Source organism: Typopeltis vanoorti, chromosome 19 (assembly GCF_054136105.1).
Source record: "Typopeltis vanoorti isolate ZY-2024b chromosome 19, IOZ_Tvanoo_1.0, whole genome shotgun sequence".
NCBI classification, from domain to species: Eukaryota; Metazoa; Arthropoda; class Arachnida; order Uropygi; family Thelyphonidae; genus Typopeltis; species Typopeltis vanoorti.
The window spans coordinates 39,017,446-39,041,223 of record NC_143567.1 but is presented as its reverse complement, the minus strand read 5'-3'; the positions used below and the strand labels follow the sequence as shown (position 1 = coordinate 39,041,223).

The 23,778-nt window shown below is 34.5% G+C and overlaps 1 protein-coding gene across 2 annotated transcripts in view; it reads left to right on the top strand.

Annotated features, from left to right (window-relative positions):
* LOC150096011 (mitochondrial pyruvate carrier 2-like) overlaps positions 1-23,778 on the top strand; it is a 105,751-nt gene that overhangs the window by 71,552 nt on the left and 10,421 nt on the right. The window contains exons 4-5 of one of the 2 annotated variants that reach the window (XR_016549914.1): positions 17,733-17,844; positions 17,969-18,073. Coding sequence is in view for 1 of the 2 variants with exons in the window: in XM_090408892.1 (XP_090265018.1) it covers positions 17,733-17,844 (112 nt within the window). In the remaining variant the exon portion in view is untranslated. The remainder of the gene's footprint in view (positions 1-17,732; positions 17,845-17,968; positions 18,074-23,778) is intronic. The other variant, XM_090408892.1, reaches the window with a different exon arrangement.

Here is a 23,778-nt window from a genome sequence, read left to right as displayed (position 1 = left end):
CTTCTACCTTAGTAGAACCTTCTCTGGGACCATAGGCACATATAAGTCTCATTGTTGAGTTCTTCATTCTGATATTTGCCCACATCACTCTACTTGAAATTGCCTGCCATTCAAGAAGATTAGCCTTGTATTTAGTGTTGAATACTATGGCTAATCCTTCTTTTCCTTAATTGTCATTGCCTGAATATAACTTTTTGTATTTATTGCTCAGAAAGATCTCACTAATGTTTGTCTTTTGTTTCAGCCACCCCTATTATGTCAATCTGGTACTTATCCACTTCCTCAGCTAGCTCCATTTCTTTGTCATTCAGGCTTCTTATGTTGATAGTACTGATCTTGAACTCTGGTGATATTAGGTTGGGGTGTGTTTTAGAATTTGTTCCACTTGCGGACTTTTCACTGTTCTCCCTGGTTCCCTGGTGAAAACAACGGGGGCATTGTTTAACCAGGCGATGCCTCAGCCGGCATGAGATTCTGTCATGTTATACTGTCATTTTATTGGTTTAACCCAGTAAGAATAAAATTTGGTCGGCTAAATCCCAAATTGGCAGCCCATCCTCGTTTGTTCAGTATCTAAGTAGATACCTAACAGATTGCACCACGAGAAGGTGAGGATTGGACATTAGGTCAGAAGTCCTGGTTGGGTCTTTGCATTCCTTTGAAGGCAATGTGGAGGTCTCCTCTCAGTTATACAGTTTTGACCCTTAAGTTCTTTCTTTTGATATAATAATTGTTGTCTCAAATACTTAACGGGCACACTGTGTATCAGTACTTCAGGTAGTAAAAGCTATCAGAAACATGAAATGTGAAAAGACAGTAGGTCTGTCTGATAATCATGTAGAAATGCTGAAATAAGAAGTGGCTATACCACATAATTAAGTAATCTCATATTTTTTGTTTCCATCTGTAAAAAGGGAAGTATTCTAGGTAAGATTTATGCACACACACTTGAGAAGAGGCTAAGAAAAATTGTAGAAAGAAAATCTTGGAGAACAAGCTGGATTAAGGCAAAACAGAGGTTGTCAGGATCAGATTTTTACATTACAATACAAAGTGGTCATAAAGTCCTGCATCAGTTTTAAATTTTAATAACTAAAGATATACAAATAATGGAACTATTTAGTTAAAAATTATACGAAAGTTCAAGTCTTGAAAATTTGCGAATAATTTAATCCATGGCAATCTGATTTTTCTTTTTTGTATTTGTATTTTTTGTTTTATCAATTTCTTGCATTATAATCTCACATTATATGACCTTTCTTCTTTGAAAAATCAACAGTTAATGGTGGAAGTTATCTTGCCATATTGAAGAATTTTTCATCCTTGAATTGCATTAAATTAAATCTTTCAGACAACAAGTTCCAGCAAGATGGAGCACCCTGTCATTATGCGTTGAACATGACATTTTTTAAATAATATCTTCCCAAACAAATAAAATGGTAGAGGCAGATTAATTGCTTGTCTACTACATTTGGCTGATCTACTGCCCTTTTTGTGAGGCTATTCATTACTTGTCTATTCATTCTAGTACTCATTCATATTATTCATTCTAGTATTCATAGTATTCATTCACAGTACTTGTCTATTCATTCTTTGGATAAACTCAAGGTCAGAATAACAAACACTATTCAAGCAATATCAGTGTGTCAGTTCTGCAGTGTATTCACTGGCTGTGTGAAACATGCAGTGATGGTGGATATCTTGAAGTGTGATAATTAAAAACTGCATTAAGAATAATACTTTAAGACTTGAACTTTAAAATAATTTTTATGAAATAGTTCCATTATTTGTATATCTTCTGTTATTAAAATTTAAAACTGGTGCAGGAAATGACCACACTGTATTTCAGACCTTCTGGGAATATAAGTTGTCAAGAGGTAGCATGTACTGGACAGACTATGTGATCGAGAGCTTGCAGCTGAGTCATTGTTTTAATATTGATTTAATGATATTTTGATCATTACTGATTGTGGTATTCGTGTGTATGTCCGTGTTGTTGAGTGAATTTATTTTTGATATACCATGTACGACAGATAAACTGTTATTCATAGTGCCGATGCAAACAAGAACAGCCAAGACACTGAGCTGGAGGTTTTGACACGAGAGAGTTTGTGAAATGACTATGTATTCATTGCCAAGAGAAAATAGATCTCTCTCTCTCTATCCCTCCACTGGGCGAGAGAGAGAGAGAGAGAGAGAGAGAGAGAGAGAATGTCATAGATGTTTTACTAGCCAGAAATGCAAGTGTTGTCAGAAACGAGAGAATGAAGTAGCAGAAGTTTAGTAATGAAAGCCGTAAAACTGAAAGTATTGGAGTGAGTGGAGTCCCAGGTTTAAATGATGGTCACAGAAATTGGAAAGAAAGTATAAATGAGATGATTGAAAGTAGCAGTTATTTTTGATTTTTATGGCACAGTATGACCCTTAATGTCTTGTGCACAATGTCATGTGCATGCTAACCACTCGGCCAACCAGGCCAGCAAAAATAGCTGGTAGGTAACGGTAGGATAGTATGCGAAAGTTGTGGTGGTCGAAATTCAAGACAAAGTTGAAGACCCGAATAATGAAATAGCTCGCTTCCATGTAGTCCTTGACAGGACAAAGTGCGAGATTGAAAGGCTGCAGAAACAGCAAGAGATTAGTCTAACTGAAAAGAGAAAAAAGCAAGAGGTCTGAAGCCAGAAAGAAAATTGTAAGAATAAATGAGAGAAAGAGCATAAGCAGATAATTTTTTATGACAATTCTATGATAAGGGGAGAGGTACTTTGTGAAAGCGTTACAAAATCTCCTTCCCTGGTGCGAAAATTAATAATATTAGTATTACTGTCAAAATGCAGAAAGGGAAGGTGAACGAATCAGTTGTTTTGGCTGGAAAAGTTGTGGTGGAACCAGTGACCTCAGAGGTAAGAAGTATTGTTGCACAAGAGAAGATGTGAAAGAGTTATCAGAAGAAGTTAAAAAAAAAGATAGAGGGTGAAATTTGTAAATCTGCTGCCATGCTATGATAGAGGCAAACTGAGAAGAAGGGCGATGATGAATCAGTATACAGGTTATGCAGAAAGGAATGAAGTTTTTGGGCCTATGAGGTAAAATCACACTCATTTGCCACTCATAGGCAAATGAGCATGACAGTGACGAACAAGTGCATAATCTAGTCTCTCACGCAAAAATATTGAATAGAGTAGTTAACCCTTAATTAGTTGCACCTTTTTTTTTGTTACATAATTAAGTGCATGGGATCAGAAATCACTCCTTATTCCACAACTGGTTGCACCAATGACCGGTATACGACTGATTCTGCACAGGGTAGCAAGAAACTCAGCTACTTGAAATCACAACAAAAATCTGTCATTGGTTTTGTCAGAAATCAAACTTGAATGACGACCGGGATCAAATAGACCCCATGTGACTAATTAAAGTTTAATTCAGAAAGTAAAGGTGGTTTTGGTCTAAAGGTATGGTGCAGTTTCTGTATACTAATGCCAGAAGTATCAGGAACAAGCGGAAGAAGTTTTTGGACTTTGGTTTGTGCAACCTTGCCAAAAGTTATAGACATTAGTGAGACTTGGCTAACAGCAGATGATGTAATTACGGGGATTGAATGTGAGGGATTTAGTATTTGCATGGAGGATAGAGTAGACAACTCAGGAGTGGGGTACTACTGATGATAGCAGATCATCAAGAATATTCCAGCCAACAAGAATAGGAGTCAATTGGGCAGATGGCAGTTCTTTTGAGTCAATATGATGTGAGGCCAATAGGACAAAATATAAACTTAGTTGCTGTGATAGGACAGGGATGATGCAGAAGACATGCATCATCAGGTTAGTATGAGTGCAAATTGAGTAATTATTATGGAGGGCTTCAACTTTGGAGATATAGATTGAAGGGAGGTAAGATTACATGGCTGGAAAGAAATGGAATTTATACACCTTCTGAGAGAGAGAATTACAAGCGCATTGGATCTATTTATAGGATCAGAAGATCTGTCCATAATTAACGTAGGTACATTGCCTCCGATTGGGGAAAGTGATCATAGTCTTGACTTGGGAGGTAGCAAAATATGTAGAAATTCCAGTTAAGAAGGGGTACGTGTGGAACTATAAGACAGATGATTATAATACACTTAGGAGTTGAAAGTTTTTTTTCACTTGGCTATACTATAAATCAGTGGTTCCCAACCTTTTTCCACTTATGTACCCCTTTTAAACCCATTTCTATAAATTGTACCCTTTGTTTTTAAAATAGCTGTTTTTAAATACTGACACTTTTGTTCAGTGCCTATCTTAATGTAAAATAGTGGAAATTACTTGTTTTTCTGCCATTACTGATTCTTTTTCGTGTATCCCTGAATAGACCAGCATGTACCCCCTGTTGGGATCCGATGCTATAAATTAAAGATACCAAGAAATTATATACTTGATTTAATCCTTTATCCAAGTGTAAGCAAACAAGCTTGCGCCTGAACTATTTTCAGGGCTGGGGCAAGTCGTATATAGAAGCTTATGACTTCACATTGTGTGCCTTAATATCCCATAATGCAAAGTACATATCCTTACAAGTATGTATAATGTTATGTATTATGGGAAGGGTCACTGCCCAGACTGGTTTCCATCTTTATTGTTGGAAGTTTTTTCACTTGATTATACTATAAATTAAAGAGACCAAGAAATTATATACTTGGTTTAATCCTTTATCAAAGCGTAAGCAAACAAGTTTGTGATGTGAAGTCATAAGCTACTATATACGAGTTGCCCAAGTCCTGAAAATAGTTCAGGCACAAACTTGTGTGCTTACTGGATGGTTTCCATCTTTATTGTTGGAAGTTTTTTCACTTGATTATACTATAAATTAAAGAGACCAAGAAATTATATACTTGGTTTAATCCTTTATCAAAGCGTAAGCAAACAAGTTTGTGATGTGAAGTCATAAGCTACTATATATGAGTTGCCCCAGTCCTGAAAATAGTTCAGGCACAAACTTGTGTGCTTACTGGATAAAGGATTAAACCAAGTATATAATTTCTTGGTATCTTTAATTTATAATATAACCAAGTGAAAAAACTTCCAACATCTTTCTCTAATCCAGATAATTTAATAATAAGGTGTGACACCTTTTGGCAACTTGTATATGAAAATATGACTTCTGCATTACTTCAACCATGATATCACCTCTGAGTCTGGCTACCGCTGATGAGACCTCAATAAAGGTCAAAACAAGTCTAGGTAGTGACCCTTCCCATAATGCATAGCATTATACATACCAGTAAGGATGTGTGCTTTGCATTATGGGCAGGCCCTCTTATCCATTGGACTAAATAGGCTATAGCCCAGGGATGCCACTGATCCGAGAACAACTGCTTTATATTTATATAATGAATATTCATTTGATTTCGAAAAAGGATTAGTTGAAGAATGTTTGCATTTTAAGCACATAAATTTATTAACCGATGAGATACTATCAAAAGCTGAACACATTATAAAAACAATAATTGAGTTGCAAATTGAATGCACATTCCCCAATATAACAACAGCTGTACGATTATATTTAAGTATTGCTTGCACCAATTGTAGTGGGGAAAGATCATTTTCTACTTTGAAATGAATTAAAAATTATCTGTGATCATCGTTAGGACAATTCAAATTAAATAATTTAACTATTCTATCCATAGAATACGATATATTAGAAAGGATAGATCTTGGTGAAATTATAAATAGAAATAAACTACCTTTATTATATTATAAATATTGTTGAATTAAATAAAAATGTGTAGTGTCTATATATTTTAAAATAAAATTTTTTGCAGTGAAAGTTATTTAATTAATTATATGTATTAATTATTGCTCAATCGAATGTGATTAAGGCACCAAATTTTTTTAGCCCATGGCGCTCAAACTTGTTAAGACGGCCCTGATTATGGGATACTTAGGCAAACGATGTGGTCATAAGCTTCTATATACGAGTTGCTCCAGTCCTGAAAATAGTTCAGGTGCAAACTTGTTTGCTTACTTGGATAAAGGATTAAATCAAGTATATAATTTCTTGGTGTCTTTAATAATACACTTAGGAGGCAACTTGAAGTAGTACCATGGCATAAAGACTTGCAAAGGAAAGATGTTCACAGTGCATGGGGGGGGGGGGGAGGAGATGCAATATCGCACTGTATACTGGTCAGGAGGGTAAATCGGGTAGGAGTTAGATGAATGAGTAATATCATTAAGCAAGAACTGCTAAAAAAGATGTTGTGGAGGGTATATAAGGAGAAAGGTGTCCAGCAAACTCGTGAACAGTACAAGGAACAGGCAAAAAAAGTGATAGCATGGTAAGGAAGGCAAAACATATTATGAAAAGAGATTAGCTGAACAGGCAAAAGGAAATCCCAAAGAATCTTTTCTGTATGTGGCAGTAGGAAGAAGAATGACTATGGAAGGATAACTTTTAATGAGTGCAGATGGTAGAGAGGTAATGGATGCAGACTAAATTGTTGAGCTAGAGTGATCATTTTGCTAGGGTATATGATCCAAGTGAAAATACTGTTATGATAGAGGTGACAGGGATTGATGTGAAAACAGAGGTTCAAGAAATGAGGTAATTAGTATATTGCAGAATCTGAATGAAAATGCAGCTGTGGGATTGGATGAGATATCAGCTAGCGTTTTAAGAGAATTACAGGCGAGCGTTTTACAGGGGGACTGGTGTGATGCCTTTGACTGGGCCACTTAATTTAAGTCTCAGCTCTGGCAAAGTCCCAAGAGTGGAAGGAGAGCAAAATAATTCCTTTGCTTAAAGGAGGATCTAAGTCTGTTGTAGCAAATTATAGATCAATTCGTATCTCAGGAGCAGTTGTGAAGGTATTGCAAAAGTTGGTCAGAAAGATAATTTAGGAATGCGGGGATAAGAATATGATACTCTGAGAGGCAGCATAACTTTGTTAAGGGTCAGTCATGCCTTAGTAATCTACTAACATTTTATAATATATTAACAACTAAGTTGGATAAAAGGAACAACTACACTGTGATGCTACTGAATTTTGCAAGGATATTTGACAGGATACCACATGGAACTCTGTAATGCAAATTTGCAAGAAATTGGGATGGATATGAAACTGGTTATATGGATAAAAGGGTGGCTGAGGGACAAATACCAAAAAAAGTAGTATAGGTAAGAGCAGAATCCAGGATAAGGCAGGTGACTAGTGGTGTGCTTTAGGGTTCTGTGCTTGGACTGCTGCTGTTTAATTTATACCTAAATGATATAGGAAATTACTTGAAGGGAAATATTCAGTTTGCTGATGATGCAAAATTAGATATGGTAATAGTTTATCAAGGCAATGTGGAGAGCCTTGCAGGATGATTTAAATAGGCTGACAGTATGGGCAAAAGCCTTGATATGACCACATCTTGATTACTGTGTTCAGGTCTGCTCACCTGGGTTTCTTGGGGATGAGGAAGTGGTGGAGAGAGTTCAGAGGTGAGTGGTCTGTGGAAGGCTTCCTATGAGGATAGATGAAGGTTTGTGGATCGCAAACGGTTGGGGGGGGGGGGACATGATAGAAACATTTAAGTTAAAGGATTTTATAGGAGTGATATAGGGGAAATGTTTCAACATTTGGCTAAAAGTAGCAGAACATCCCTGGAAGTAGGGTAAGAATGTGGTTAGCAAGGGCATGAGAACTAGATTTTTTTTCACTTGGAGAGCAGTGAATGAATGGAATGGGTTGCCTTAGTCAGTTGTGAGTGCTTTGTCTGTTAATGGTTTCAAGGAGAGATATGATAGATATTGGGTTGATAGTATGAGTCTTAGGACTCTATGGAGGTGCTCATGCAATAATGATAACAAAGATCTATATTTAAATTTTGTAGATCTGGAAAATGCATATGACAAGGTGTCAAGAGAAATGCTGTTTAGAACACTATGGTTATAAGAGAGAGAAACTAAATATGGAAATAAACAGATTAAGCAAAGCTGGTATGGTAGAGAGTCAAATAAATTTATATGAAATAAGAGCAAAATTATCAAACCACTAAGTTAGCAGAATAAGAGCAAGATTATCAAAATACTAATTATCAAACACTGTATACAAGACAGTGTTCAAATTAATTTTAACTTATGGATATGAGAAGTAGATTAGAAATAAGAGTTGATCAAAGAATGGAAAATAGATATGGGAGCTCTGAGAAAAATTAGGACAGTGATTATATGGCATCAGTGGCAGAATCATATTAAAAATAAGATATCAGGAAAGGAAATTTGAAATTTTTAGCATTCAGGAATGTACAAATAAAGCTAATCCGAGGTAGTACACAGTTACTTAATAGAATGGGAGAGGAAAGGTTAGCAAAATGTTTTTGATCCCAAGATGGCAGAAAAACAACCCAAGGAAGACCAAGATAAGATGGAAGTGGATTGCTACAGTTATGACTGCCCTAGAAGAGAGTAATGTAAGATCTGATAATATTTGAGTACTGACAAGTGGTAGACTAATTTTAAGAAAATTGTTGACAGGAGATTAGTAATAATGAATGTAATATTATAGCTGACATGGTACCCTTATATCCCCTTGAAGGTATATATCAGAAAATTGAAGATGATGATTCAACAGTGTTTAAATATTCATTATATCAACCATTTTTATTATATAAGCTTTTAATTTGCATTACCTGTTTTTGATATTAACTCTGAGCATATTGGAGCTGACAAGTGTTTGCGTGCTCTCTTGGAGCACTAAAACTTGTTATAAAATGCATTGTGTTACAGTCAGTAACTCTGGAAACAATTCACAATTGTAATAAATTACTGTATTTGCCGGCATATAAGACACACTTTTTTTCTTTGAAAATAGGTCTGAAAAACAGGGTGCATCTTATATGCCAATACTCAGTTTTTTATTACTTTCATTTCTGGAAATTTTCTCTGTTCTGAGTTACGCAATTTCTTTCTTGCTTCCTTGCTGTGTGAGAGCATTCCAGTTACGTTAGTTATGTATTCCAGTTACTGGAATGCATTCTAGTATTCCAGTTATGGATAGATAACATTTGGCCTAGGTGCTCTGGCAGACAGTTGAAGAAGCCTGCCCTGCTAGTATGGGATCAGTTTCGTTCTCACAGAACAGGAGATGTTAAGAAGATTAAAAGGCGGGTACTCTTTCCTAGTTAGATTAGATATTTGTTGAAAGTAGACCTACTTATTACTTTATATTTGAAATACTATAAATTCATTAGAATATTCAGTGATAACGTTTTTTTCCTAAAAAATGTGTACAAAAAAGCCGGTGCTTCTTATACGCCAGCAAATACGGTAATTCTTATGTCATGGTGTTTTCTGATGCTGAATTTAATTAGGCTGCAAGTAGCGATAACATGGCTTTGTCACATATTTTGTGAATTAATGTTTTGTTAATGTTGAAGTTAGAACATTTCATTTGCTGATGAGAACCCAAAAATAGTCTTTTAGGCTTGTAATAATTTGTTTGATGGAATAGTTTTCTTCCATTTAATCCCATGAAAGGGCTGTCCAACACATATCTGCTATTCCTGATTTGGCATAATGTTGGTATTTCTCATATTCTTCCAAGGCAGATGTTTTAACAATTCTTCCCATCTATCTAAAGTAGATTAAGTTTCAGGCACAAGGCACTTATACATTTATATGCACTTTTGGATGTTTCAAGGATAAGGGTTGCTAGTTTGATATCTGTTTAAAGTGGTGCAAAGATATTTTATTTGGGCTGTCTTTACAAACAGATCCCAGATATAGAGAATGGGAATAGTTTTGCTGTGATATTATATACCATGGAAGGAAGGGGGGAAAATTCTTCTTATTAATATTATGCAGTATCTCCATGGAGTCTGGAGACTCATTGTGGATACCCACACTAACTTTTATACACATAAAAACCTATCATACTGCTCCTTAAACTCATTCACTGTCAGTGCACTCACAACTAATTCTGACACTCCATTCCATTCATTTGCCACTCTCCATGAAAAAAAAAAGAGAAAAAAAAATTCCCTATACCCTTACTAACTACACTCTTACACAACTTGTCATGTATTGGAAAATTCTCATTTTGTCCTGTGAAGGATGTCACATAAGTGCGCTACACTCGTTACTCTCACCTCATCATCCACATTACTTTCGTCCACTTCTTCCATGCTCTCATAAATATTTTGTGCACTATCATTCACTATTTCCACATTCTCCAGAACAATTTTGCTGTCTTTCCTTACATCATTAATATTAGTCACTTCATTCTCCAGCTTTCCACATGACTCACATTTCTTGTAATCACACATGAAACATTTACAACTCTCACTTTCTTTCTCTCATACCATAACCCATTCACTCTTAGCAGTGAATACATAGAACATACCTAAAAATAACCAGAATTATTTTTTTTAAAAAAAAAGCATTTATTAAAGTTTATAATACCATATTGTAGTCTCCTTCAAAGTACTCTCCACGTGAGTCAATGTACTTGTCCTGTTTTGTCCACTACTGGAAATGGTTCTGGTATACTGTTTATGGTCTTCAGCAACTTTTCTTTTACTCTGCCCACATCAGTGAATTGCTGCTTTTTCATGGCTTTCTTTATCCATGGGAATAAAAAAAGTTTTTTTTTTTTAAAACATTGATGCAATTTTTTTTTTATTTTTTTTATATCCTCTGAGCAAACAAGGCACAAATTTAGCAGACACATTTCATTTGCAAATCTTCTGTTAAAATTCGCTGGCACAAACTCCATGACAGATTTGTCTCTTCAGAAACTTGCTCAATGGTTCTTTCAACAATCTTCAATTGATTTCCTGGCAAACCTTTTTGATGTTTTCATAATTTCTGCTTGTCAAATGTCAGCCGGATTGCGGTTGGTCTTCAACTGACATGTTCCCATTTTTGAAATAGACTTGTTTTACCTAAAGCATCATCCTTAAAGGTTTGAAATAGTTTCAGCTGCAGTTTTACCCAAAAGAAAACAAAATTTCATGCACACTCTGTTCCTTGTGGTCAGCCATCACAAAATTGCCAAACTTGCTTGTAAGCACAAAAAAAAAAAAAAAAAAAAAAAAAAAAGCAGCCAGAACAATGAACCAGTGTTTGATTGCAATGTTTTTTGGTGCAGAAAACTGCACACTCACAATGCCTAGTGGTATCATCCTTAACTAGAAAATGTACACATGCCAAGTTCAGATTCTGGTTATTTTTGAGTACCCCTCATACACATGCAAAATTCATCACGCTAAACTCATGTCCCCATGGGGCATGGCTAACCCGGGGTCCCAGAGCTAAGTATGATCTATTTCAAAACTTTTGGTCATACTTTTCTCTAACTCTTCCGCTTCCTGCTTCTACCCTCATACTAACATTCTTCCTAATGAGGATTCTTTACTTAAAACTTTCTGTCTGTCTCTTTTCTTGCTTACTAACCTCAGGAGGAGGTCCTCCATTCTCCCCTGAAGCTATTAGAGTACTCGAGGGCTAGGGGTGTTTCCTCCTCTTTCAACTAACCGCTAATAGTTATAGTAGTGGGCAGCAGCGCTACTTGTATTAACCTCCTGTAGCATACATGTTACAATACTGAGATGTGGAGGGCAAGGGGAAACCGCCACATTACATTCCCAAGTAAAAGCAGCAATGGAAGTTAAAAGTGAAATCAAGATTGGCGATGGAGCCTTCACTGAAGGAGTCATGCCTGGCAGGAGAAGTAACCGGGCTTCTCAGGTCGACAGCCAACGAAATCCTGGTACTTATTCAAAAATGAAGACAAGAAATAAGCTGAATATTGGAAAACATGGAATGCAAGAACACTCTTAGAACCAGGTAAAATAGAAAATGTGAAAAAAGAAATGGAAAGACTTGAAATAGACATTCTGGGCATTAGTGAGACGAGATGGGAGCGACAGGGTGATTTCTGGAGGAGAATTTCGGATAATATATTCAGGACAAAAGAAGGGTGAGTCAGGTGCTGCAATAATGCTTCATAAAAAAGTTGGAAAGCTAATCACTACAATAATTAACTATAGTGACAGAATCATGCCGATAAGCATTCAAAATGAACCAGTAAACCTCAATATTATAATGGTCTACATGCCAACATCACAACATAGCGATGAAGAAATAGAAGAAATTTACGAACAAATAGAAGAAATCTGGAGCAGCTTTAAAGACAGAGACAATACAATAATAATGGGAGATTGGAATGCTATAGTGGGAGAAGAGAGCAATGATAATGTTTCAGGAAGATTTGGTCTTGGATGTAGGAATGAAAGAGGAAAGCAATTAATAGAATTTTGTACCCAAAAACAGTTAGTTATAACAAATACACTATTTCAAGTTCCAAAAAGAAGAAGATACACCTGGAAAGCACCTGGGGATTCAAATAGATATCAAATAGATTATATATTGGTCAAGAAAAGATACAGAAACCAAATAAAAAATTGCAAAAGCTATCCAGGTGCCGACATTAGTAATGACCATAACCTTGTCTTAATGAAAACAGAACTGAAACATCTTCTTCTTCCTATCATGGAATATAGGCCATGTGGCCTGTTCCGGTCTCATGCCATCTCTTTCTTGGTCTTCCGATTCTTCTTTTTCCACTTATTTTGTATCTGTATAATATTTTTGGTAGTCTGCTGTTGTCCATTCAATTTAAATGTTCTAGCCATTTTTGTTTATACGGTCTTATGTAGTAATTAATTGGTTTGATTTTTAGGGATTGTAAGATTTCTTCATTTGTTTTGTGGTCCCACTTGGTATATCCAGCTGTTTTTCTGAGGAACTTCATTTCTGCTGTTTGAATTCGTTTTTCATCTTTCCTTTTCATGGTCCATGTTTCGCTTCCGTATAGTAGAGTTGGTTTTGACAAGACATTATATAGTCTGATTCTAGTGTGTTTTTGTACCAGGGATGGCTTAAATATACTATTTATTATGCCATTTACTTTGACAAAGTTTGATATTTTAGTGTCTGTCTTTTTCTTCTTCGTATGATAGATCACATCCCAAGTATCTGAAAGTGTTTACTTGTTCTAGTATTTTATTATCTATCACTATTTTACTTCTTATTGGGTTTTCTCCTTTGAATGCCATTATTTTTGTTTTTTCTTTGGATATTGTCATATTATATTGCTTTGAGATATCATTTAATGATTTTAATGATCTTTATAAGTCATCTTCTGATGTAGCTAATACTATTTGATCATCTGCAAATAGTAGTGTATCTATCTTCATTTGCGGGGTCATTTGTATACCAAATGGGTTATGCTGTTTCCAGATTGTTAATATTTCATTTATATATATATTGAAAAGCAGAGGTGAGAGGGTACATCCTTGTCGTACTCCTCTTGATATATCTTTCCATTCTGAGGTATGTTCTAATTTAACTGCTATTTTATTTCCTGTATATATTTCTTGAATAGATTGTAAAAGTTGGTTTGGTATGTTTAAATTGGTTAATATTTTAAACAATTTTTGTCGACTAATTTTGTCAAATGCTTTTTCATAATCAATAAACGCCACGTGTTTCTTTTTGAAATTCTCTTCTCTTTTCTATTAATAATTTTAAAGTAAAAATTGGATCTATGCAGGATCGGCCTTTTCGGAAGCCATTTTGTTCTTCTAGTAATTTGTTTTCTACAATGCTGCTTAGTTTCTCTTTTAATATTCCTGCATATATTTTATATCCTGTATTCAGCAGGCTAATTCCCCTATAATTATTGCAATTGTCTTTATTTCCTTTTTTATAGATTGGGATGACCAGTGCTTTTTTCCAAGAGTTAGGGGTTTTTCCGGACATCCAAACCATATTAAAAAATTTCAAAAGTCTTGCATTAAATTTTTCACCTGCATTTTTGTATAGTTCTATATTTATATTGTCTTCTCCTGGCGTTTTCCTATTTTTCATCTTCTTTATTATATTTTTCAGTTCTAACATTGTGATATTTTCTGTTAGGTCATTCTTTGTCTTATAAAATTTTAATTCATTGTTCTCATCTGTCCAGAGATTTTGGCAATAGGTCACCCATTTTTTTAAATCTATTGTTTGTATTTTTATCTTTTCTTTTATTTCTTTATTCATGTATTTTATTACTTTATAGGTTTTGGGTTGTGGCTTAAATAAATCCTTTTCTAGTTCTGTTATGAAATTGTTCCATCTTTCTCTATGTTTTTTCCTTACTTCTCGTTTTGCAATTGCACTATTTCTTTTATACTCTATTTCTGCTTCTATTGTTTTGGAATTTAGCCATTTCTGGTAACTGTCCTTTTTGGTTTTTATTATATTTTCTATTTCTTTGTTCCAGTCTTGTAGTCCTCTTTTTCTAATCTATTTGTGCTTTATTCCTTTATTCCTAAGGTTTCTGTTGCTGCTTTTGTGAGAATTTGTTTCAAATTTTCCCATTCATCTTCTATGTCACTTGATTCATGTGTGGTTTCTGTTTTTAAGTTTGTGCATTTTTGATATTGTAGTCTAACTTGAGGATCCTGTAATGAAGAAATTTTGTAGCTTGGCTGGTAAGAATTTTCATTTCTATGTGTTTTTAGCCACTTTGGTTTAAAACGAATTTTTGCTGATACCATATAATGATCAGAGTTTAATTCAAAGCCTCGATATGCTCTTACATCTAAAATTAACTCCGCTAATTTAAAATTTGTGATAACGTAGTCAATTACTGATTTGTATCCTCTGGCTGACCAAGTATATTTATGTATTTCCTTGTGTTTAGACATTGAATTCATTATTCTCATATTATTATAAATGACAAAATCGTGCAATCTGCGACCATTTTGATTACATGTATCTTCGCCAAATTTACCTATGTTTGTTTTGTATTTTTTGTTTCCTATTCTGGCATTTAAATCTCCTGCTAGCAGTAAATAGTCAATTTTGTTTGTTTTATCTATGGCATTCTGTAATTCTTTATAAAATATATTACTGTCTTCTTCTTTTCCCTCTTCTGGTGCATATGCACCAATTATTGTTATGTGGCCTCTTAATGTCTTGAGTCTAATTTCTATTAGTCTTTCATTCAAATAGTTGTAATATACAATATTGTTCTTTAGGGATTTATGTACCATAATCATTATACCTGCTTTTGCTCTTTCTTCTTTTTTTACCCCACTGTAGATTTGTATATGAACTGAAAGATTTGAACTGAAACATAGGAAACAAATCCAAAGATACAACCCAATAAGATGGAACCTTGAAAAATTAAAGAGAGGATACCAAGAGGCAACTGATCATAACATTCCAGTAAACATAGTCAGAATAATATTGAAAACCATTGGAATATGATTAAAGAGTTAATTACAAATTCATCAAATCAATTATTGAAAAATGCAGAAAAAGAAAAAAGAAAACTTTGGATAACAGATGAAATACTTGGCCTTATGGATGAAAGAAGAAAATATAAAAATGCTGTTAAAGAAGAAGATGTGGCCAAATACAAATGTTTTAAAAATCAAATTATAAGAAAATGTAGACAAGCCAAAAAAGAATACCTGGAAGAACAGTGTAATAACATAAATGAATTATTTAAAAAAGAAAACATAAAGAAAACCTATAAAGAAATTAACAAACTGACTTTCAAATTTAATAAGAACAGCAAAAACAATGCCATCAAAGATGAAAATGGAAAATTACTAATAGAATCTGAGGATATATTAATGGAATGGAAGAAGTATCTTGAAAATCTCTATAATGGCGATGAACTTGGTGTTGATATCAGCATAGAAAATCAAAATGAAGATAATCTAGGACCCCCAATGATGCATGAAGAATTTGATAAAGCACTGTCCGAAATGAGTAAGGGAAAAAGTCCAGGTGTAGATAATATTCCTATAGAACTGCTACAAAATCTAGGTGATGAGACAAAACTTACTCTATCAATTAATAGCCCAAATCTATGATAGAGGAGAAATACCAAAAGAGTTTATGAAATCAACCATAATACCAATACCAAAAAAGAATAATGCAAACAAATGCAGCCAATTTAGAACAATTGGCTGCATTTGTTTAATCCCACATGTTAGCAAAATTCTGCTAATTCAAAATAGAATTTATTCAAAAATAGATTGTCTATTGGATGAAGACCAATTTGGATTCAGAAAGAATAAAGGAACAAGAGAGGCAATACTCTGTTTAAGAACAATAATAGAGAGAATATTAGACCTTAGTCAAAATACTTACATTTGCTTCCTTGACTTAGAGAAAGCATTTGATAAAGTAAACCAGCAAATACTCCTAAATTGTCTAACTAATATCAGCATAGATTTGAGGGATAGGAAAATAATTTATCAAATTTACAAAAATCAAAATGGATGGATTAAAATCAATGATAAGGAGAAAATAATATCAGAAGTAAGACAAGGATGTATACTTTCACCACTTTTATTTAATTTATATATTGAAAAGGCCATTCAGGAAACTAAAAATAAAATAAATAGTGGCATAAAGATAAATGGTGAGCAAGTCGTGTGTATAAGATTTGCTGATGACATAGCCCTTGTAGCAGAAAACAGAAGAACGTTAAAAACAATGCTAGAATTACTAAATAATAACCTTGAAAAATATAAAATGAAAATCAACACAGATAAGACTAAAATCATTGTTACAGGCAAAATCCCTATCAATACAGAGCATATAGACATCAGCAGGGAACAAATAAAACAAGTGAAAAGCTTTAAATATTTAGGAAGCCTGATAACAGAAGTTGGCAGAACAAGAGAAGACATAAGATCAAGAATAAACAACGCAAAAGCCTAATTCTCTAAGATGAAAAGCATTTTAACAGGAAACCTCAACCTACAATTGAAAAAAAAAAATTAATAAAGACGTTGATATGTAGCATTGCACTGTATGGATGTTAAACCCGGATTCTAGACAGAGAAGATGTAAGAAGATTGGAGGCTTTTGAAATGTGGTGCTGGCGTCGCATGAACAAAATAAAATGAACAGAAAAAAAATCAAACCAACAAGTCCTGAGAGAGATAAACGAAACAAGAACTCTAATTAAATCGATCAAAATTAGAAGGGATAGGTGGTGACATATACTTCGACATGATGGACTTGTGAAAAGAATAACTGAAGGCAAAATAGAGGGGAAAAGAAGAAGAGGCAGACCAAGGAAAAGCTTTCTTGACCAAGTCAAAGACAGCACGGGTTTGAGGAGTTACCAGGAGGTTAAGAAGAAACCCAATGCCAGAGCGGAATGGAGGAAATTGCTGCTGAGCTACCAGTCCCAAGACTGATGCAACTGATGATGATGATGAAACTCACTAAGGAAAGAAGCCTTGGTTACCATTTTCCTTGTATCAAGTATAAGGAGTGCTAGTTTGATGTGCATTTAAAAGTGGTGCAAAGATATTTTATTTGGACTACCTTGGAGGGATATGTAGTATTGCCTTGATTGCAATGTTTTTTGATTTGATGTTTTTTTGTGCTCTGGGGATTCTGGTTTGAAATTCAGTACAAATCAGCAGTTTATCTCGATCTTGCACAGTGCTGTGAGTCATTGCTATATGTTAACATATGGTATTGATTTACAAATAAATTTTTATATTTTATTCTTGTGTGATATTGTGTGTCATTATTGGATAGAAAAGCTTAGGTGTTTGCAAGGAATTGCCAACACTTAAGGCTTTCTATAAATCTGAAAAGTGTTTTTAAGAATTCATCTTAGCAGAGGCATATTTTTCATCTTTTACTCACTAAAATATATCCCTACTCATCTATAGGTATTATCTGGTCACGATATTCGATGGTTATTATCCCAAAGAACTGGAACCTGTTCAGTGTAAATATATTTGTAGCTCTAACTGGACTTTACCAGTTGTTCCGCATATACGAGTAAGTATTATTTAAGTTTGCTTTATATTCATTTTTATAATCTTTTACAGTCATCCTTTAATGTTCTTTTTCACATTCTAGTAGTCTAAATATGTTCAAAGACTAAACTGTTGTTCTTAACTAGCACCCAGGCAGCATAAATTTCTTCTTCACTCAACTCATCTCACACTGTGGTTCCAAGCAGTCTCTTTAGGGGAAAACATGAAGTCACATCTGAGAGGTGTCATGGGTAAGATGGTTCTAGATCTAGAAATTAACTATGTTTGTTTATAAATGTCAGAAATAAGGGGAATGAAACTGTTGCATTGATAGTTTATCCTACCTGAAAATTGTGGGAAAAAGTGAGATATGGTTGGATAAAGATGGTAGTGTATGTTTTTCATGAGAATAGGAAGGGCAAGAAGAGAGGGGGAGTGCTTTGATGATAGAGGCATTATGCCTGTGCAAGGGAAAAATAGTGGTACTGGTTTTGAAGAAGTACGGCGTAAGGTGAAAAGGAACAGAATATTTAGTTGGTTGTTATATAGACCTGGGAATCTGGAAGATGGTGACAAGGAAATGTATAGAAAAATTAGTCCCACAAATAAGTAAAGGTGACAATTACAGGAGATTTTAATTATGGTAATATAAATTGGAATGAAGAGTTGGGTAAAAAGGAGAGAATTTTTTGGGTATTCGAGAGTCAGCTGTCTTAGGCTGTATGTTAAAGAGGGTATGTGAGAATTTAGTCTTGGATTTGATCTTCTCTTCAGAGGATATTGCAAATGAGAATGTCATATTATTTCAAGATGGGACGTAGCATATACAGGTGGTGGAGGAGATAAGGGATTTGGGAACAATGACCTGAAATTTAGAGGACACATTGCTCAATTTGTGAGGACACCGTAATTAATTATGGCAGTGAAGCAGAAGTCCATTATCAGGTTACATACAGATTATTATGGATTTGGTTTAATTCATTTTAAGTGGGTTGAGGATATATTTGAAAGGATTCAGAAACAATGGGCTAAGGCAGTTTCCAGTCTCCGGAATGTTGGCATGAATGAAGAAAAATTGAAGAAATGCAATTTACAGAGTCTTGTGGATCAGAGAAAGGGGGGGGGGGGATATAACTGCACTATGGAATTGTTACCAGATTGATTTGGAAAACATTATTAATAGAATGATTTATTTATATAAAACAATATTAGGAAGTGAAAATACATGAAATACTGTATTCAGGATATGATGAAAGAGCATGAAAAAGAAGTGGCACTTGTATACAGTGAAGAGACAATTGAATGTTTGATGCATTTGGAAGCCTATAAGTAACTGAATAATAATGGCTAGATTGTATTCAAGATGTATTAAATTACCCATCATACAGATTTATGGACCAACAAATGATAAAGGCCTTGAAGAAAATGAGATTTTTTTATTAAAAAAATTAGATATGTATAGAACAAATACCCAAGCATGACTTGATTATGCTTATGGCTGATATTGAATGCCAAATTTGATGAAAGGAATAATGAAGATGCAAGAGCAATAGATAATGAAGCATGCTGTCAAAATGAGCTAGATATAAAAAAAATTTTTTTTTTTTAATTCAGCTAACACCTTTTATTCCCGTATTGGGAGTAGGTGAGACCGTTTTAACCCTATCTAACTTTTGGAGACTGAGTGGCAGTTCAATCTCCACTGGTAAGAGATAGCTGGACTAAGACTATCACGAATTTAATCGGCATGCAGTGAAGAGACAGCTAACAAGTGCCACCATCTCGCGATCCCTAACGCAATATTTTTAATGTCTGAAAATAGTGTGGGTTCAATGGTCGATTTTCTTGAGTTTACGGGATGAAAAACCCACTTGCCCATGCCAGAGTTCAACTAACTCAGGAACCGGTTGAAAAAAAAGGCTTAGAAAATATTCCTGTAGTCTGTGACTAGATTTGAACCGAAGTCTTCCTTCATGCAGTCAAGCGCCATGGAGTGCAAATGCCACTCCCATTGGGCCACACAGACCCTCACCTGTGTAGCTCTTGCAGTTAAAACAAGCCAAATTGATTTGTGTTTGAAAATCAAGGTGTTTTGATTAAAGCAAGGCAAGGTACTGATGTAGCATCTGATCACTACTTGGTGACAGCTGAACTTAAAGCTGCTGTGTAGGAATAAGAATATAAAAATCAAAATGCAAAGATAGAGCCTCCATAGCTCGTTTGGTAGATGAAGCCCTTTGGTTGGAAAAACCTGGGTTCGAATCCCATTTAGAATACAAAGAACCTTTGGCAGAGTTTTTCTTACCTAAAGCTCAGTTTTTTATCCTGCAAACCAGCCAGCCAGAAAAACACATGCAATTTACAGCCATAGCAGATAGGATTAACCACCCTATCATAACCATTATCAAGTTCCTAAGAAGTAGTGACTTGGCCATGACAGGCCATTCAGCCTAACATGAAAAGGAAAGGATAAGAAATATGTCAAAGTTAAAAATGAATGAAATAAAGGAAAATTTTTCTGTTTAATAACACCATTGAATACTTCAATCTAAATGAAACGGATCACTGTCAGTGAACATATGATTCAGTAATTTAGAATAACAACAGTGGATTTTGTAAACATAAGTGGGAGACCTACTTATAACTAATAAGGAGAAAATCCTCTCAAATTTTAGGTAAACTCGATGCTGTACTAGACCAAACTTCTCAAGCTTATTATTGATGATATAAGATTGGTGTTCCAGTTTTCTCTTTGTCCAAAGAGATGGTATTCACAAAGAACTTGGTAAACACCTGGGAGGAATAGAGTTGACCATTTATCCTTGGAAGGTAACAAAAGAAGAGAGTTTGTTAAGGAAAAAACATGGGTACTAAGATATATTTCTGGAGGATCTTGAAATTGGGTTAGAGATTCCAGCAACATAAAGAATTAGTATTCTCCATAACAGCAGTGTTTCTTAAATTGTTCTTCAGAATCCTGGGATTCTGTAAAGTCTTGTAAGACTTCCTCAGAGCATACAGACATTTGTAACTTGTATTAGATGTTGTTTCTGAGAAAAACCTTCAGTAATTGGGAAAATACTAAGTTTTTATTAAAGTGATTTATTTCTAGAACTGTTATGTTACTTTATTATTTGTAATGTTATATATATATATATATATATATATATATATATATATATTTTTTTTTTTTTTTTTTTTTTTTTTTTTTTTTTTTTGAGATGGATGATGTGCCAAATCTTGCTGTATAATAACAGCCAGTGAAGAAGGTGAATTTGTTATATACAGATGTAGTCAGTACAACTGAAGGAGAACAGGATATTCATGAAGGCTAATTCTCTGTTCTTCTCTACATTCATGGTGAAATGCTAATGTCAAGGAACAGGTATAGGTTGTTGATTTTTCTTAGAATAATGGGTAGAACATCAGGGTGAGGCCATGCTGTGCTATGTGGATGATGACAAAAACATCATCCACATAGCATACACAAAATGATGATTGAGGTTGGCTTCTTGTAAACCTAATTTTAGTAATGATGGATCATTTAATGTTATCTGTAGTCTGCTATGTTAATACATGGTGCATGATTTGAAAAGTCTCAAATCATATCCACAGCTGGCAAAATAGCTTTAAACTTCACTTGTGAATTAACAGCCATACAAGCACCTCTAAAGTCTCTCTAATCTGATAATAAACATTACAGGAGGAATAAACATCTTCAGTGACTCAAAATCTGCACTTGAAGAATTAAGAAATGGAAAAATAAAATGCACATAGGAATTCATGAACATCTAACAACTTTAAATTTGAAAAATAAAAACTGTACATGCAATAGATACCTGCCCATGTAATTATTGAAGGCAATGAGAAAGCAGACAGACTAGCCAAAGAAGCAAGATACTCTCCTCAAAAATTACACCCCACTACCAATAACTGATGCTGTTGCAAAAGTAAGTTTGTTTTAACAAACTATCAAGAAGAAGCATAAAATCAGCGAAATTAATAAAAATAGAGAAATAACCACAGTCATCACTAGACTACGGAAGAAACATTTTAAAGGCATGAAAATTCAGCCGGATGGTACTAGATGCTATGTAATATGCAAGAACTGTCCAGGAGCCAAACTAACATGTGCCCATATCTATTCTTGTTCAGCAATTGCTGCTGCTCTACAGAAAATTGACAATAACCTTATAGAAAAGTTCTACTCCATCAAAGTTCAACAGATTGCCAAAGCAGTTCTACAGGCTTACAGTGATATCTAGAAGCTTTTAACGGACTCGACAACAACCTGAGATGAACTCAGTTCTTTCAAATGAAAGAGTGATGTTACTGAAAGATTTGTTACCATTGAAAATAAAAATCACTGATACTATCATCATCATCAAATCCCTGCCATGTACCCTCAAGGGGTGTACAGGATATGATAGTACTACATGAAACATTTACATCATTACTATCTTCCTATCTACAATTTTCCTCCAAATCAGTCTGTTACTTGTCAAGACTACATTACCAGATCTTGTATTTCTATCGTCTAAGGCACTTTGTACCGTATCAATCCACCTATATCTTGGTCTTCCTCTGAGTCATTTTTCTGCCAACTTGGCAGAGAATACTTGTTTTGTGAATCTTTCCTCGCCCATTCTGTTTAAGTGACCTAACGCATTCCTAGATGCTGATAATGTCAAGTTCTTTCCTAATATTCTCATTTTTAATATGATATTGCCATTGATGCCATTTGTTCACGCCTTTAATCTTTCTCAGGACTCTCATATCTGCAATCTCTAGTTATTGGTCAAGTGTTTTACTTCTAACCCAGCTCTCAGATCCATAAGTTAAAACTGGTTTCAACACTGTCTTGTATACAGCTAATTTAGTGTTCCGACTAATTTCTCTCTTATTCCATATGAATTTATTCATTTGACTTCCCGCCATACCAGCTTTGTTGATTCTGTTGTCTATTTCCATATTTAATTTGCCATCTTCAGTAAAAATCGTGCCTAAGTAGCCGAAATGTTTTACTTGTTCCACAGGTTCTCCACTCACAACACAGTTGATATTTTCAATGATTCTACCTATTTTCATTGTCTTTGTCTTTTTATTGCTGACCTTCATACCATATCTATTACAAGAGTTATTCAATTTAGTCAGAGAATCTTGCAGACTTGTAGCAGATTTATTTAGAAGTATAACATTATCTGCATAAAGCAAAGATTAACATCTTCAATTTTGATATCAGTTTCCTTCATAATGTGATCTATATATATATATAATGAATAACAGAAGGGATAATGTACATCCTTGTCTCACACCAGATTTAACATTAAACCATCTTCCTGTACTTCCTTCAATTCTAACTGCTGACTTATAACTCAAATAAAGACTAAGTATTGCTTGATATAATGCCCCATTAACACTATATAACTGTAGCATTTTTAATAGCTTCTCTCTTGGCACCTTGTCATATCCCTTTTCCAGATCGACAAAACTTAAATACAGATCTTTGTTATATTCCCATGATTTCTCAACTATCTGTCGTAGAGTGAAAATCTGATTCTTACAGCCTCTATTTGGCCTGAATCCAGCTTGTTCTTCACCAAGCTTCTCTTCCACAATCCTTCTCAACCATTTCTCAAGTACTTGCATACAGTATATTTTACCAGGAACACTCAGTAATGAAATACCTCTGTAATTCTTACATTCAGTTTTATTTCCCTTTTTATATATGGATACTATGAGAGCTTTACTCCAGACATCTGGAATTCTTCCATATATCCAAGCCTTCCAAACTATGCAGTGCAGTCACTGTAAGACTTTTATACCTCCATCTTGAGCATTTCTGGTCAAATATCATCTACTCCTGTTGCCTTTCCACATTTCAGGCTTTTGATGGCTTTTTCTACTTCAAGTGTGGATATGTATTCCTGACTGCATGTGTGGTCAGTGTTTTTTT